The following is a 13,307-nucleotide window of genomic DNA, read 5'->3' as shown; positions in this document are numbered from 1 at the left end:
AACATATTTCATTAGTGCTGCTGCTGTGGCTTTTTATTCTTTCCCTCCTTGCCCCCCCCCGCCCCCGTCATGACCCTTGACCGAGTTTGGCAGGAGGCTGTGTCACTTAGCCTAGTTCAGGCTTGTGGCCTACAGGGCGGGCCTGTATGACGAGTCTTCGCCGATGTTCTGATCGGTGCAAGGGAGGCCAGCCAGGCCTACTCCCCCACAACACCTACAGTAAAAAGATCTTTTGCATTCCTGACTACCAGATTTGTAGAAAATCTGGTTTTACTGGATATTTTTCATGACAGAGGATGCGGGAGGAGGGAATCTGTAATTTATTTTTTTTAAAGAACCAGGAGAAAATGAGAAATTATAACTAAGAAGGAAAAATCTGACAAATCTTTGCCGATCAGCTGAAGGAACCAGGAGAGGGGGCCCTAGCAGGGTTTCCGGGTTAGGACTCTGGCATGGAAAGCTCTTGTGTACCTGTTTGAGGGTGTGTTAATTTTGCTTGTAAACGTTGTCCTCCGCCAGCGTCAGCAGCAAGTGGATGGGCAGGGCTGTGCCTGCTGCTATCAGGTTTCCCTCTACCCCAGTCACTCCTCCCTCTTCCAGCTGCAGGGGTGCACCTGGCCGGGGAAGATGCCGCTGCAGACTGTCCCTGGGTTAATGTGGCTCTGGCAGAACATGCCCTTTCAGACACTGGCCGTGTTCTTAGGCCTGTTCCTGCTGATTGCTGATTGCACGAAAAGGAGACGGCCGAAGAATTTCCCTCCAGGACCTTTGCCCCTGCCCTTCCTGGGCCACATACTTCATCTGGATTTCAAACAGCCCCATAGGACTATAGAGAAGGTAAGTGGGGAAGAGAAGCAAGTGCAAGTATAGGAGTTCTGTTTGCATGAGCTTTTTTCACCAGGGAGTGGTGGGTGAGAGAGACGCTGGGTGAGACCCTCAGCTGCGCCTGAAGAATGTATAGCACAGCTCATGATGGCACCACCTCTGTACTGCCATGAACTTGGGTTTGTCCTGGTGCTGCTCTGGCCCCTGGCATAAATTACAGCCATCTCTACACTGCTCTGAGTTGTACCAGCTACTAACAGTCCCAGTGGCCCATTCCAGAAGCCTGCTGCCCGGGATCACCAGAGCACAGGAAAACCTCTGGTCAAACCCCTTTTCCCTCAGCCAGTGTCCAGGATGTGGGGGTCCCATCTGTGGATTCCTTTCCAATGGAAATCCTCAGGAGGTAGGATCCTCCAGGTTTATGTCTGCTTTGTGCTGGGGTACAGTTTAAATTAGATTTGACGTATCTGCGAATTGAGGCCTGATTACATGTGGATGGCAGTGTCTGATGCAGTGCACAATGTACCATGGTTTGAAGGTAGCGAGTGGGGAGTTGTGAGTGTGACAGGGGGCTTGCAATGTGTGCAGGGGCTTGGGCAGTGCAGGAGCAGGCCCAGAAGGACTTACCAGGTAAGAAGAGGCTCATAAAAAGTTACCAAGTATAGAAGGACTGAGACTTGGAAGGGGCTGTGTAGGGTTTGAGGTTGGTGCTCCTCAGGATTGGAAAGAGCTCACAAGGAAGTAGGTTGGGTGGGGGCTTGCAAGAGTTACAAGGAAGTTTCAGTGACATTTCAAAAGGGCTTGAGGGAATTTAATTACAGGCTTTTAAACTGGTTTGCGAAGAATGCAGGCTTGGTAAAAATTTGTAAGGAGTATGGGGAGTTGGGCAAGAGTCGGAAGTTACGGGGAGTTGGGCAAGGGTTGGAAGCACCCTGCCCTAGGCGGGAGGATGTGATTAAGTGGGAGCTCATAAGGGTTAGAAAGCGACTTCTGAAGCCCAAGGGAGTTTGGAAGGTTACTTGTGAGGGCCGTCCCCTTGCAAGGGCTAGAATAGGTTCCTTTCACACAGGCCTCTGTGGAAGCCAGTGATTTGTTCTCCACAGCTTTCAGTCACACACCCTGAGTGCCCCAGGGAGCTACGTAGTTTATTGTGCGGTGGGTGTAGGCCGGAAGGAACGGGTGCTTCTGACAGAAGTGGAGTGTGTTTTGTTTAAACCAGAATGTTGATTTCTTCACTATAGGAACGATCGTTGAAGGGCAACATATCTGCAGTCAGTATTGCTACCAGCCAGGAAGGTGTCTGCTCCTGTCAGCTTAGAGTGGGCTGATTTTCAATAATTATTATTTACCAGTAGGTCTCTTTTACTTTGACATCCCTTAGGAAAAGGCACAGGGCATTTGTTATCCTTAGATAAGCTTGTTTTACTGTTACCTCATTTTCCTCTCCATTTACATGCATCATCCACCTGTTATATCTACTTGTGAGCTCATTCTTTTTAATCAGTGCTTGAACAGCCAGGCCCTTGAATGCTCTTGTTATACAAATACTTTTTTTTACAATTATTATTATTATTAATTAAGTAGTAATTACATGGGCTCTAGTTCTGCTTATCAAACTCATAGACTTTAAGGTCAGAAGGGACTATTATGATCATCTAGTCTGATCTCCTGCACAACGCAGGCCACAGAATCTCACCCACCCACTCCTGTAACAAACCCCTAACCTATGCCTGAATTATTGAAGTCCTCAAATCGTGGTTTAAAGACCTCAAGGTGCAGAGAATCCTCCAGCAAGTGACCCATGCCCCACGCTGCAGAGGAAGGTGAAAAACCTCCAGGGCCTCTGCCAATCTGCCCTGGAGGAAAATTCCTTCCCGACCCCAAATATGGCGATCAGTTAAACCCTGAGCATGTGGGCAAGACTCACCAGCCAGCACCCAGGAAAGAATTCTCTGTAGTAACTCAGATCCCACCCCATCTAACATTCCATCACAGATCATTGGGCATATTTTCCTGCTAATAATCAAAGATCAATTAATTGTCAGAATTAGCCTATCCCATCATAGCATCCCCTCCATAAACTTATCAAGCTTAGTCTTGAAGCCAGATATGTCTTTTGCCCCACTACTCCCCTTGAAAGGCAGTTCCAGAACTTCACTCCTCTAATGGTTAGAAATTAAATATGAACTAAACCACATGCTCTTTTTTTTTTCCAGCTTGCTGGAAAATATGGCAACATATTCAGCTTGCAGTTTGGTAACCTGACATTTGTGATTGTAAATGGATTCCAACTGGTGAAGGAAGTGCTTGTCCATCAGGGTGAATACTTTCTTGATCGCCCACAAATTCCTCTTATCTACGAAATCTTTGGTACATTTGGTGAGTTTCTTTTCTTATCTTTTTCTTCAAGTATTTCAGGTGTAACATTTTTAATAATAAAGGCACCAATCCTGCAAACACTTACAAATGGGCTTCACTTTTTGCACGTGAACAGTCTCATTGACGTGTGATCTGGGGTGGTAACTTCTAGTAAAATCAATGGGAGTTTGGCACCTAAATACCTTTGAGGATCTGGGCCTTAGTAACTTCCTTAATTCTGCAAATACTTACACATGTGCTCATGTCTCATTGACTTCTCATGTTCACATCCCAACTGCCATATCCCTGGCGGCAGCAGCAGCAGATTCACATGGCTACCATGTAGCTGTGATGGCACGTAGAACGGACTTCCATCCTGGATGGTCCTTTGCAAGTTTTCCTTCAGCAAGAATTAGAATGGGAGGATTTATGCTTCTGAAATCCCTCAAAATTGCATCTTCCAACCTCATTTGTGGTCGGTATTGCGGCCTACTTCCTTCAATCTCAGCTCTATACACTTTCTGTAAAAGTGTACCTTCTGCATGTTGGACATGACTCCACCATTGCTAGAGCCCAGGCGCTCTGATATAATAGTGATGAGCATGACAAACAGAACAGAAGAAAATATCCTGTGGAAAGATAGCAAGGCCTCACTTAAACTTGAAGAAGGAAAGGAGTGTTAAAGTTTTCTAATCTTCTAATGACCATTACAATATACGAGGTGTCATTTTTCACCCCAGGATTAATCTCATCTAATGGGCATGGCTGGAAACAACAAAGAAGATTTGCTTTATCAACTTTAAGAAACTTTGGCCTGGGGAAGAGGAGCTTAGAAGAACGAATACAGGAGGAGACCAGATACCTCACAGATGGAATTGAGGAAGAAAAAGGTGAGAACTAGAGAGAATGACACTTTAATTATTCTGTCAAAAATTGTAGCTCTTCTTTGGAAATGAACGTGAAATAACAGAGATGTACCTGAAACATGATGTTTGAATCCAGATCTTTCCTAACGCTCAGTTCAGATGAGGGATTTGGCTTAGCCCATTAGACGTATATGACCTTTGGTGCCATGGTCCAGATCTGGATACGGATCCAAAAGTTTGGTGGTGGTTGAGATTCATGTTTTTATATAGGTCAGTAATGGCACTAAATGCTGAGTTGTGAGCCTCCATGTAGCCACACAAATTTACAAAACAGTCCCACAAAAGTGTTCATTGCCAAGACTAATGGCCATGGAGAGAAAGTAGTTCATAATCACATATAAGTAAAACCTCCCTACACTATAACAAAGGCAGAGACCTGTGTGAAAACATACAAATGTCTCTTTACATAGCAAAAACTGACTTGAACTGGTAGATTTGATATGCTGCATGCATCAAAATGCAGCTCATCCCATCTATGTGTTTAACAGTTTTTCAATATTCAGATAGGCGACAATGCAGCAAATGTTGCTCAAGGGATATGTATGAGTGTGTGCGGGAGTGTGTGATATATGCATATGTTCAGGTTTTATTAATGGATTTCATACATATCATATAGTTTATGTCTGTCAACAACTTCCTTCCCCTTTTCTAAGAAACCAGAACACGGATTTCTCCCATTTTCTCATTAGGGCAACCTTTTGACCCTCACTTTAAAATTAATAATGCTGTTTCCAACATAATCTGTTCCATCACTTTTGGGGACCGGTTTGAATATCATGATAGTCACTTCCAGAAGTTACTGCGGTTGATTGATGAGACTTTGTACCTCCAGGGAAGTATTTGGAACCAGGTACAGCTTGTTTGATTTTGATTTTAAACATATGAAAACAATGGGAAACCCCCAGCAGTTTCACTGGAAGCAGGGCTGAGTGTGACAGTGTTGTCCCAGATTCACTTCTACCATAGCCTGATTGCGGCATCCATGCTCTCATTTTCCCCAACAAATCTCTCTCCACCTCAGTTCCCCCTCCGGCTAGTCTCTTTCACCTGGCCCCCCTGAAGGTATCGTGCTAGATCCTCAAACCTGACTTCTCTAGACCAGTGCCGCCACCCCACAGGCACTTAACGTGATCTCTAATGGGGCTGACAACCCAGTGGGCTGTTTCAGTGGGCATCAGGGAGGTGTGCGTAGGAGAGGGGAAGAAGAAAAGGTGCCAAATCCTCGCTGCTCCCAAGCAACTCCCTTCCTTGCTAACACACTGTGCATTGGACTCTGTGCTCAGGGGAGGGTTGGCTCAAGGATCTGTGTGGCAGGGGTAGATCCGCTGGATACTCTTGCAGCAGTGAGGATGGCAGGGTGTCATTACGCAACAGGCCTGGTGGGAGGTGACCCCCGGAGGCAAGGCCAACCTACTGTCAAGGTCAAGGGCTCGTCCAGCTGGCAGCTTCTTCAGGTGGCCCCATTTGCAGGGACAAATCACTGTGTTTCGTAATGGTGATGGCTCACTAACACAGGCCCTGAAAACAGGGGCAAACATGGTTTCCAGGGACACAACATCGTTACCCAACGCCTGTTGCACCTTTCTCCTCTTGTTACCTCCCAGTTCAGCACAGCGTAGTGGGTGAAATGAGACATAATCCTGTCACTGCAGCAGCGGTCATGTTGAGAGGCAAAACACAGTGCCTACGTCTATCTGCTCATGTTGCTGGGCCCAGGCAGTCTTCCATGTGTTTTACGAACCCTTCCATACCAAAGTCTAATCTCCGATAAAAACTGCAGTAACATCAGTATTATCAACATGTGTCAGAATGTGAGGCCAGATTCTGACATTGTGACCTTTATATCCTTCCTCACTTGTAAATCAGCGAATCGTTCCCAGGGTGGCCATTCAGCCATCTGAAGTGGCTACTAACACACTGCCTCAGGCAATACAGCAGATTTTCCTGTAGGGGGCACCAAAGCAATAGGATCAGTAGCTGGTGGCCAGCCCAGCAGTCACAGCAGAGGGCTGAGAGAAGACAGTCCGTATCTTAATGAGAAAGAATGGGCTTGTGGTTAAAACGCTGCACTGAGACTCAGGACACCTAGCTTCACTTTCTGGCTCTGTAACAGATGCCTGTGCGGTCTTGGCCAAGTCACTTAATCTCTCTCTGCCTCAGTTCTCACTCTGTAAAATGGAGATATTTCCTTTCTCTCATCCTCTGCCTATTCTGTCTCTTAGAATTCTAGGCTCCTCTGGTCAGGGCTGACTGTTATGTATATGTAAAGTGCCTACCACACTGGGGTCCTGATCTTAGTTGAGATTAATGTGGTTTAATAAACGCAGTGTCTTCAGCTGAATGCATGTGGGTGTATTAAACCGTGAGATTCCTTTTTCTAAAACTAGGCTAAAACGTATTGTGTTCTGTTTGTATGTCAAAAGCTGTATAACTCCTTCCCCGCCATAATGAAGCGGATACCTGGACCCCATCATACCATTTTTAAAAACTGGGAAAATCTGAAGTGTTTTGTGAGGGAAATGATTGCAAAGCACAGAGAGGACTGGAATCCATCTGAACCCAGAGACTTCATTGACTGTTATCTGAAGGAAATAGCAAAGGTAAGAGAGCAAAGAACAAAGTGAACAGGAACAAACCACTTCTGTGTTTTAAAAATTAGAAGTAGAATGACAGTAACAGGGCTCACCAGTTGAGTTGTCTGAGCATCTGACCCTCCATTAGTTAACAGTTAGAAACCCCAGGTAGGATGGAACTGATTCAGCAAAGCCTTTAAGCACATGTTTTCCTTTAATCAGAGAGAGCAGGTTCGCTGAAGTCAGTGGGACTACTCGGATGCTTGAGTGCTTTGTTGAATTGGGCCCTAAAAATGTAAGGTTACCTGTGCTTTAGGAGCCAGACCCAAAGCCAGATGAAGTGCATTGGAGTCTTTCATTGACTTCACCAGGCCCTCTGCTCAGACCTAAAATCACCTCAAACTTTTCACTCTCAAGAATGATGCTAAAAGTACAGTCTTTCTCTCTAATGGTGCTGTCCTGGCACCCTCAACTCTCACCGAAGGCAATGGAAATTCAGGGCACCCAGCACCTTGCAGAATTGAGCCTGGAATGATGTTTCCATGGCTTTGTATAATACTAATAAATATTTTTGTAGTCCCACCCACATATATCTTTGTTCTAAGGCCGATGCCGACCCTAGTTTCCATGAAGAAAATCTCATATTTTCCACACTGGATCTTTTTTTTGCTGGAACTGAGACAACGTCTACAACCATCCGCTGGGCTCTGCTGTACATGGCCCTATATCCTGACGTTCAAGGTAAATGGTAATGGTTTATATTTCTAATCTCTTAATAGCTCTTGAATTTCTACCCTTAACCCTTGCCACATCGGGGACTTTTCACAGAACTCAGAATGTTGATTCACGAAATCTCTGTGCAAAGGTGCTTTCTTCCCACAGTAATCATTTTTCCCCATTCAGAAACCCTTTCTTTTATTGGAATTGTTTCTTTTTTCTGCCCTCATTTACACCTCCAGCAACTACTGCAAGGGCATGGAGTGCAATCCATAGTTGCAATACCCTTGAATAAAGAGGAAGCTGCCCTTGGGGCTAATTAACAGGACTGGGACTCAGCATACCCAAGTGCTAGTCCAGGCTCTACCTCAGACTTTCTGTGTGACATTGGGAAAATCATTTAATCCTGTAAATGTGGCTTGTGGATTTCTAAAAGGTGGTCCACCGTCAGTGTCCTCTTCAGCCTTGAGATTTGACGCACAGAGGCTCCAAGGGGGACCTATGTTGAAAATAATGGCAGATATAATCTGCTTCATTTCATGCAAAATAGGTGCATTCATTGGACTCTTTGCAAGCTGCTGGAATAACCCTGTGCCCCAAAAAATTTGAGTCTTACCTCACAGAGAAAACCAGCGGATAAATATTTTCATGCTCCAATATCTCTTGGGTCAGACCAGTAATTGATTTGCTATTTTGAATAGGGACAAAATACGTATTGATAATGCCTTTACATTTGATTTTGAGAAGTGCAGTAAACGCCTCTTGCCTTCCATATAGGTATTAAAGGAGGTCTTCCTATTATGCCTAAATTACACTTTAAAATTCCTCTCACCTCCTTACCACTGCATTTGTCTCAGGCTAACCAGCTGTAGTTTTCTTATGTATCTGTATGTTCAGATCTCTACATTACTCACTGATGCTGTTTCCAATGCTTGAATCAAGCTTTATTAGGTATAGCCTTAAAATCAATGAACTCTAAACCCTGCACAATTTAAGCTTGTTGTTTCAAGAACGTATTATTCTTGGAACAATAATGAACTCTGCTCTTTTCACAGAGAGAGTGCAAGCGGAGATTGACGCAGTGATTGGCCAGTCTCGCCAGCCAGCCATGGACGACAGGAACAACATGCCATACACCAATGCAGTTATTCATGAACTACAAAGGATAAGCAACATCGTGCCTTTAAATGTGCCCAGAATGGCAACTAGTGACACAACATTGGCCGGATTCTATGTGCCAAAAGTAAGCTGGACGGAAATGTAGTTTTCACTTCTTATCTTGGTTTAAGAAATTAATAAAGATGAGCCCAAACCAAAGTCCCAGATAGAAACACATTCGCACCCCGGAGGACCCAGTTCTGAATTGGAACCCATTTTGGGAATCAACCGAGATCCAGAGCTGCATTTTACAGGTGGCGCCTATTTCTATATTGGGCTAAAATTCCTTAACCAAAACCTTGGATGCTCACATTCTCAAGCTTTGAGGAAGTTGAAATCTAGATCAGACTTTTGCAGTCTGTCTTCATAAAACATGATGTAAGTTATTTATTTTTAATTGCATGAAACCATAGTAAAAGGACTAAGAAATAGGTTCAGCACAAGTTCACCACTATGGCTATTGACTCATGAAAGGTCAGCCAGGCACTTGGACGCAGAGACTTAAAGGTATTTAGGCACCTAAGTCTTTTGGAAATCAATGGGAGTTACGTGCCTAGATACTTTTCAGGGTCTGGGCCTTGGTGTCTGCAGATGGGAGCGGCTGCTTCTTTTTACGGGTGGGGCGTATCTCATTTTCAGCAGCTCCAGAATTCTGAACTGCTTTCGTCTCAAGCTGCAGCATTTCTGACTCCACCTAACCATACTGCTGAGCCACAATTTCTCCCCATGGAAGGGAGCAGGCTGGAATTCCTACCCCAGCGTTCCCGGAGTATGTTCAGCGGAAGCTCTCCTCAGGTCCTAACACTTGGGCGCATTCTTCTTCTCCAGCTTGTGGACTGATCCTCAGTGAAATGGGGACAAACCCAGGCTCAAGGGCAGTGAGCTCATTCTGGAGCTCAGGCAGGCAAGGACCATTCTACCAGCAAGTGTGCCGCAGGAGACCATTGCCTGTGGCAACCTTCCATTCTGCTGACAGTAACCCTTCATTAATATAACTTACGGGAAATGTTTGTACACAGTAGCAGGGGGAGAGTGCAGTATATCTGCAGATAGCAATTAGGAGTGCAAAAAAGAACTTTAGCGCACACGAGTGTTAGTTTGCAGGAGCACTTGCTGGATTTGCCTATAGGTATATACTTCACACATATACATCATTTGAGGCCAACAGCCACCACATCCCTGAAAATCTGGCCCTTAAAAAAGAATGGTGGGTGGATGGGTTGTGCTCCTTTTTGATACTTTATGCTGTATAAAGAATGCCTGAGAGTTTCTATTTTTTCTGCTTGTTTTTTCTATTAGAAATTCAACCTTGCCTACCCTGTTTTTCCTAGGAGATGCAGGAGAACTAGTAGGTGTATTACATCACACCTGTGAAGGAAATGAACCTGTTTAGTTGAGATGGGAAGTGATTTTTAATCAGACTGGTGTCCATTTTTGGTTTGTTTGTCTGTTGTGATATTAACACCTGTTTAACTCAAATTCTTAAAAAACGGTTGGAAGAAAAGCTCTCTTTCTTCAAAGATTAACACCCCGCTCCTTCATCTAAAGTCTATGATGGCTCCCATTCGTCTCTCTCTGGGACCTCCAGAGACACTACCAGCAAAACCAGGGAAAGCCAGATTTGAAATTCTAGATAAATTTGAGGTAAAGAACTGGCTGGAAAATTGTCCTATTTGAAAAAAAACATCCTTTTGTGCCTTCTTTGTACATCATAAAAGATTAAAATGAAAGGCATGACCCCTTCTTTTTTGCCTCTTTGCGGGTCACAATTTAAAAATGGAATCAGGGAAGGTTTAAATTCCTTTCTTTCTCTTTCTTTAGGGTACCGTTTTGATTCCCAATTTGACATCAGTGCTGTTTGACACGAATGAGTGGGAAACCCCTCATACTTTTAATCCTAAGCATTTCCTGGAGGATGGTCAGTTCAAGAAAAGAGAAAGTTTCCTGCCCTTCTCTGCAGGTGAGATGTGTCTGACTCTGTCCATTCGCACTATAGCACCAAGTCTTGGCCTCTCTCCTTTTTCTGTTTAGAAAACCCCCCACAGCATTTATTAGTGACAAAGGCAAAATGTAAAATGGAAAGCTCAGAAATGAAAATCATGGCCAGAATTTGTGTCCCAGGGCTAGGGTTCCAGCTTGTGCAGTTTTTTCATAGGTAGAGGGCATGTCATTCTTGAGCAAGTGCTCTCTCCTAGAACAAGGCTCGACACAACAACAGGAAAGAGTGGCCTCAGCTCTCCTACCCTTAGGGGTATGTGTACACTGGAGCTGGAGGTGTAATTTCTTGGTGGGGGTGATAAGCCCATGCTAACTCGGAGCGAGCTAGTGTGCTAAAAATAGAGGTGTAGCCATGGTGGTGCGTGCAGCTGGATGGACTAGCCATCCCGAGTACGCCCCCTTCCGAGACCTTCAGAATATACTTGGGTGGCTAGCCGCTCATGCCACCACGGATACATTACTAGTGTTAGTGCGCCAGCTCCAGTGTAGACATGCCCTAAGGTGGGCACAAAGAGAAAGTAGCCTGTCTCACTTGTTGGGAATGTAGGAGTGAGGACAGAAGGAATAGCGCTCCTCACCTTTTACCGCTTCTTTTCACTTGTAGGGAGAGTCAGCAAGGGGAATAAATATGGTAAAGATGATAAAAGTGTGGGAGATCCCTGAAGCAACCTCATAAAAACCAATCAACCTTTAGAACATTTTACCATAGAATGTGGTGTATTCTCCATCACTTGGACTCATTAAGGGCTGATCCCACACAATTTAAATCAATAAGAGCTTTAGCATTAAGTTCCTGAAACAAAAATGCATGTGAATCAAGGATTCACAGGTTTGCACAAGCCTTGTTTATATACAGGTCTATCAGGGCTTTCTTGCAAATGAAAAGAACAAGCAATATTAGTATCCGCTGTGTGTGGCTAAGGAAAGTATGTAATACCTTTTTCTTTTAAAGCGGTTTATCTAGAAACTAAGGGTATGTCTATACTACCCGCTGGATTGGCGGGCAGCGATCGATCCAGCGGAGGTCCATTTATCGCGTCTAGTCTAGACACAATAAATCGATCCGCGAGTGCTCTCCCATCGACTCCTGTACTTCACCTGCGTGAGAGGCGCAGGCAGAGTTGACGGGGGAGCGGCAGCAATTGACTCACCGCACTGAAGACACCACAGTGAGTAGATCTAAGTACGTCGACTTCAGCTACGTTAGTGACGTAGCTGAAGTTGTGTAACTTAGATCGATTCCCTTCCTCCCCTCCCCCCGCCGCCCCAGTGTAGACCAGGCCTAAGATTCAGGGACACACAGCTCCCTTCTTTAGTAATAATGCTGACTAGACCTGCGTGTGTTCAGCAGGCCATGTGTTATGTCATTGAGAAGCTAGGCCAGGGAAAGATTACACCCAGGGGCGGCTCTATGTTTTTTGCCGTCCCAAGCATGGCAGTCAGGCGGCTTTCGGCGGCGCACCTGCGGGCAGTCCACTGGTCACGCCGATTCGGCGGCATGCCTGCGGGAGGTCCGCCGGTGCTGCGCCTTCGGCGCCCCGCAGTCAAATTGCCGCCAAATCTGCTGGACCAGCGGACCTCCCACAGGCATGCCGCCGAAGGCAGCCTGACCGCCGCCCTCACGGCGACCGGCAGGCCGTCCCCCGTCCCCAGGCACGCGCTTGCTGCGCTGATGACTGGAGCCGCCCCCCACCTATGTAATTTTATTTTAACTTTTTAATCAAGAAATAATACAGCTACGTGTAGCTGAGAATGTTAGGGAAGTAAGACATCAGCTAGACACAGAAATTGTAGTGCTTTAACTATATTAGTATACATGCCTCCTAGATTTCTGTCAGTTAGGTGTGTGATATTTTTTTAACCAATATAAATTAAAACATCACAGCCTTTCTAGCGTGGATGCAGTTATGGGAAGGGGAATAAGCTATATTGAGATTAGGCACTAGTATAAAGACATTGTTATACTGGTATAAAAATGTGTGTAGATCAGGCCTTCAATAGCTATGCAGAGATGTGGTTGATCATCCAAGATCTCTCAAACATGATTGTTTCTATTAGCAGAAGGAATTACCAAAGTACTGTTATAATTAATGTAAACCTTAGCATCCACTTCCATAAGTGAAGGAAAATTTAGTACTAAAACCAGGAAAAAGTGACTCAGAAGGGAGGAACTGATGACAAATCCATCTCCTCTTCCTAACTGTTCTGAAATTGCTGCTGTGGAAAATTAATGTCTCTTTTGTCATGAGACCCAAACTGTTCTGACAAGACTCCTCTGGCTGATGTGCACAACTGTCTTCTTTTCAGGAAAGCGCGGTTGCCTTGGCGAGCAGTTGGCTAGAATAGAGCTGTTCCTGTTCTTCACTGCCCTCCTTCAGAAATTCACATTCCAAGCTCCGAAGGACGTGAAGCTAAGCCTTAAATTCAGAATGGGAATTACTCTCTGCCCACAGCCATACAAGATCTGTGCGCTGTCTCGATAGGGAAAGCCAGGACATTTTTGTCATTGCCCCATTTCTCAAAATAATTACGCTTTGCTGTGCTTGTATATAGGGCTGCATCTGCAGTTCACTATGTCTCCAAATTTCCCTGCCTGCCTCCGTTCTTATAACCCAACAGGGGACCAATATCAGCAATTGGATGATTTGGGAACCTGATATTGGAAGGGGCTGTGGCTGTTATGATACATCCTACCATGACGGCAGCTCTTCCTGATGTCCCTACCACACCAGTCTGTGTGCATGCACACTAA

General features: G+C 45.1%; 1 protein-coding gene across 1 annotated transcript; it reads left to right on the top strand.

The window, feature by feature from the left end:
- The first annotated feature begins 627 nt into the window (after positions 1 to 627).
- Positions 628 to 13,038, top strand: LOC135882848 (cytochrome P450 2J2-like). Its single transcript, XM_065409877.1, has 9 exons — positions 628 to 837; positions 3,042 to 3,204; positions 3,924 to 4,073; positions 4,799 to 4,959; positions 6,533 to 6,709; positions 7,288 to 7,423; positions 8,455 to 8,642; positions 10,379 to 10,517; positions 12,863 to 13,038. Exons 1-9 carry the CDS (start codon positions 628 to 630, stop codon positions 13,036 to 13,038), a joined length of 1,500 nt encoding a protein of 499 aa, XP_065265949.1.
- Positions 13,039 to 13,307: the final 269 nt, after the last annotated feature.

Source organism: Emys orbicularis, chromosome 8 (genome assembly GCF_028017835.1).
Source record: "Emys orbicularis isolate rEmyOrb1 chromosome 8, rEmyOrb1.hap1, whole genome shotgun sequence".
In the NCBI taxonomy this organism is placed as follows: domain Eukaryota; kingdom Metazoa; phylum Chordata; order Testudines; family Emydidae; genus Emys; species Emys orbicularis.
This window is presented reverse-complemented; position numbering and strand designations above follow the sequence as displayed.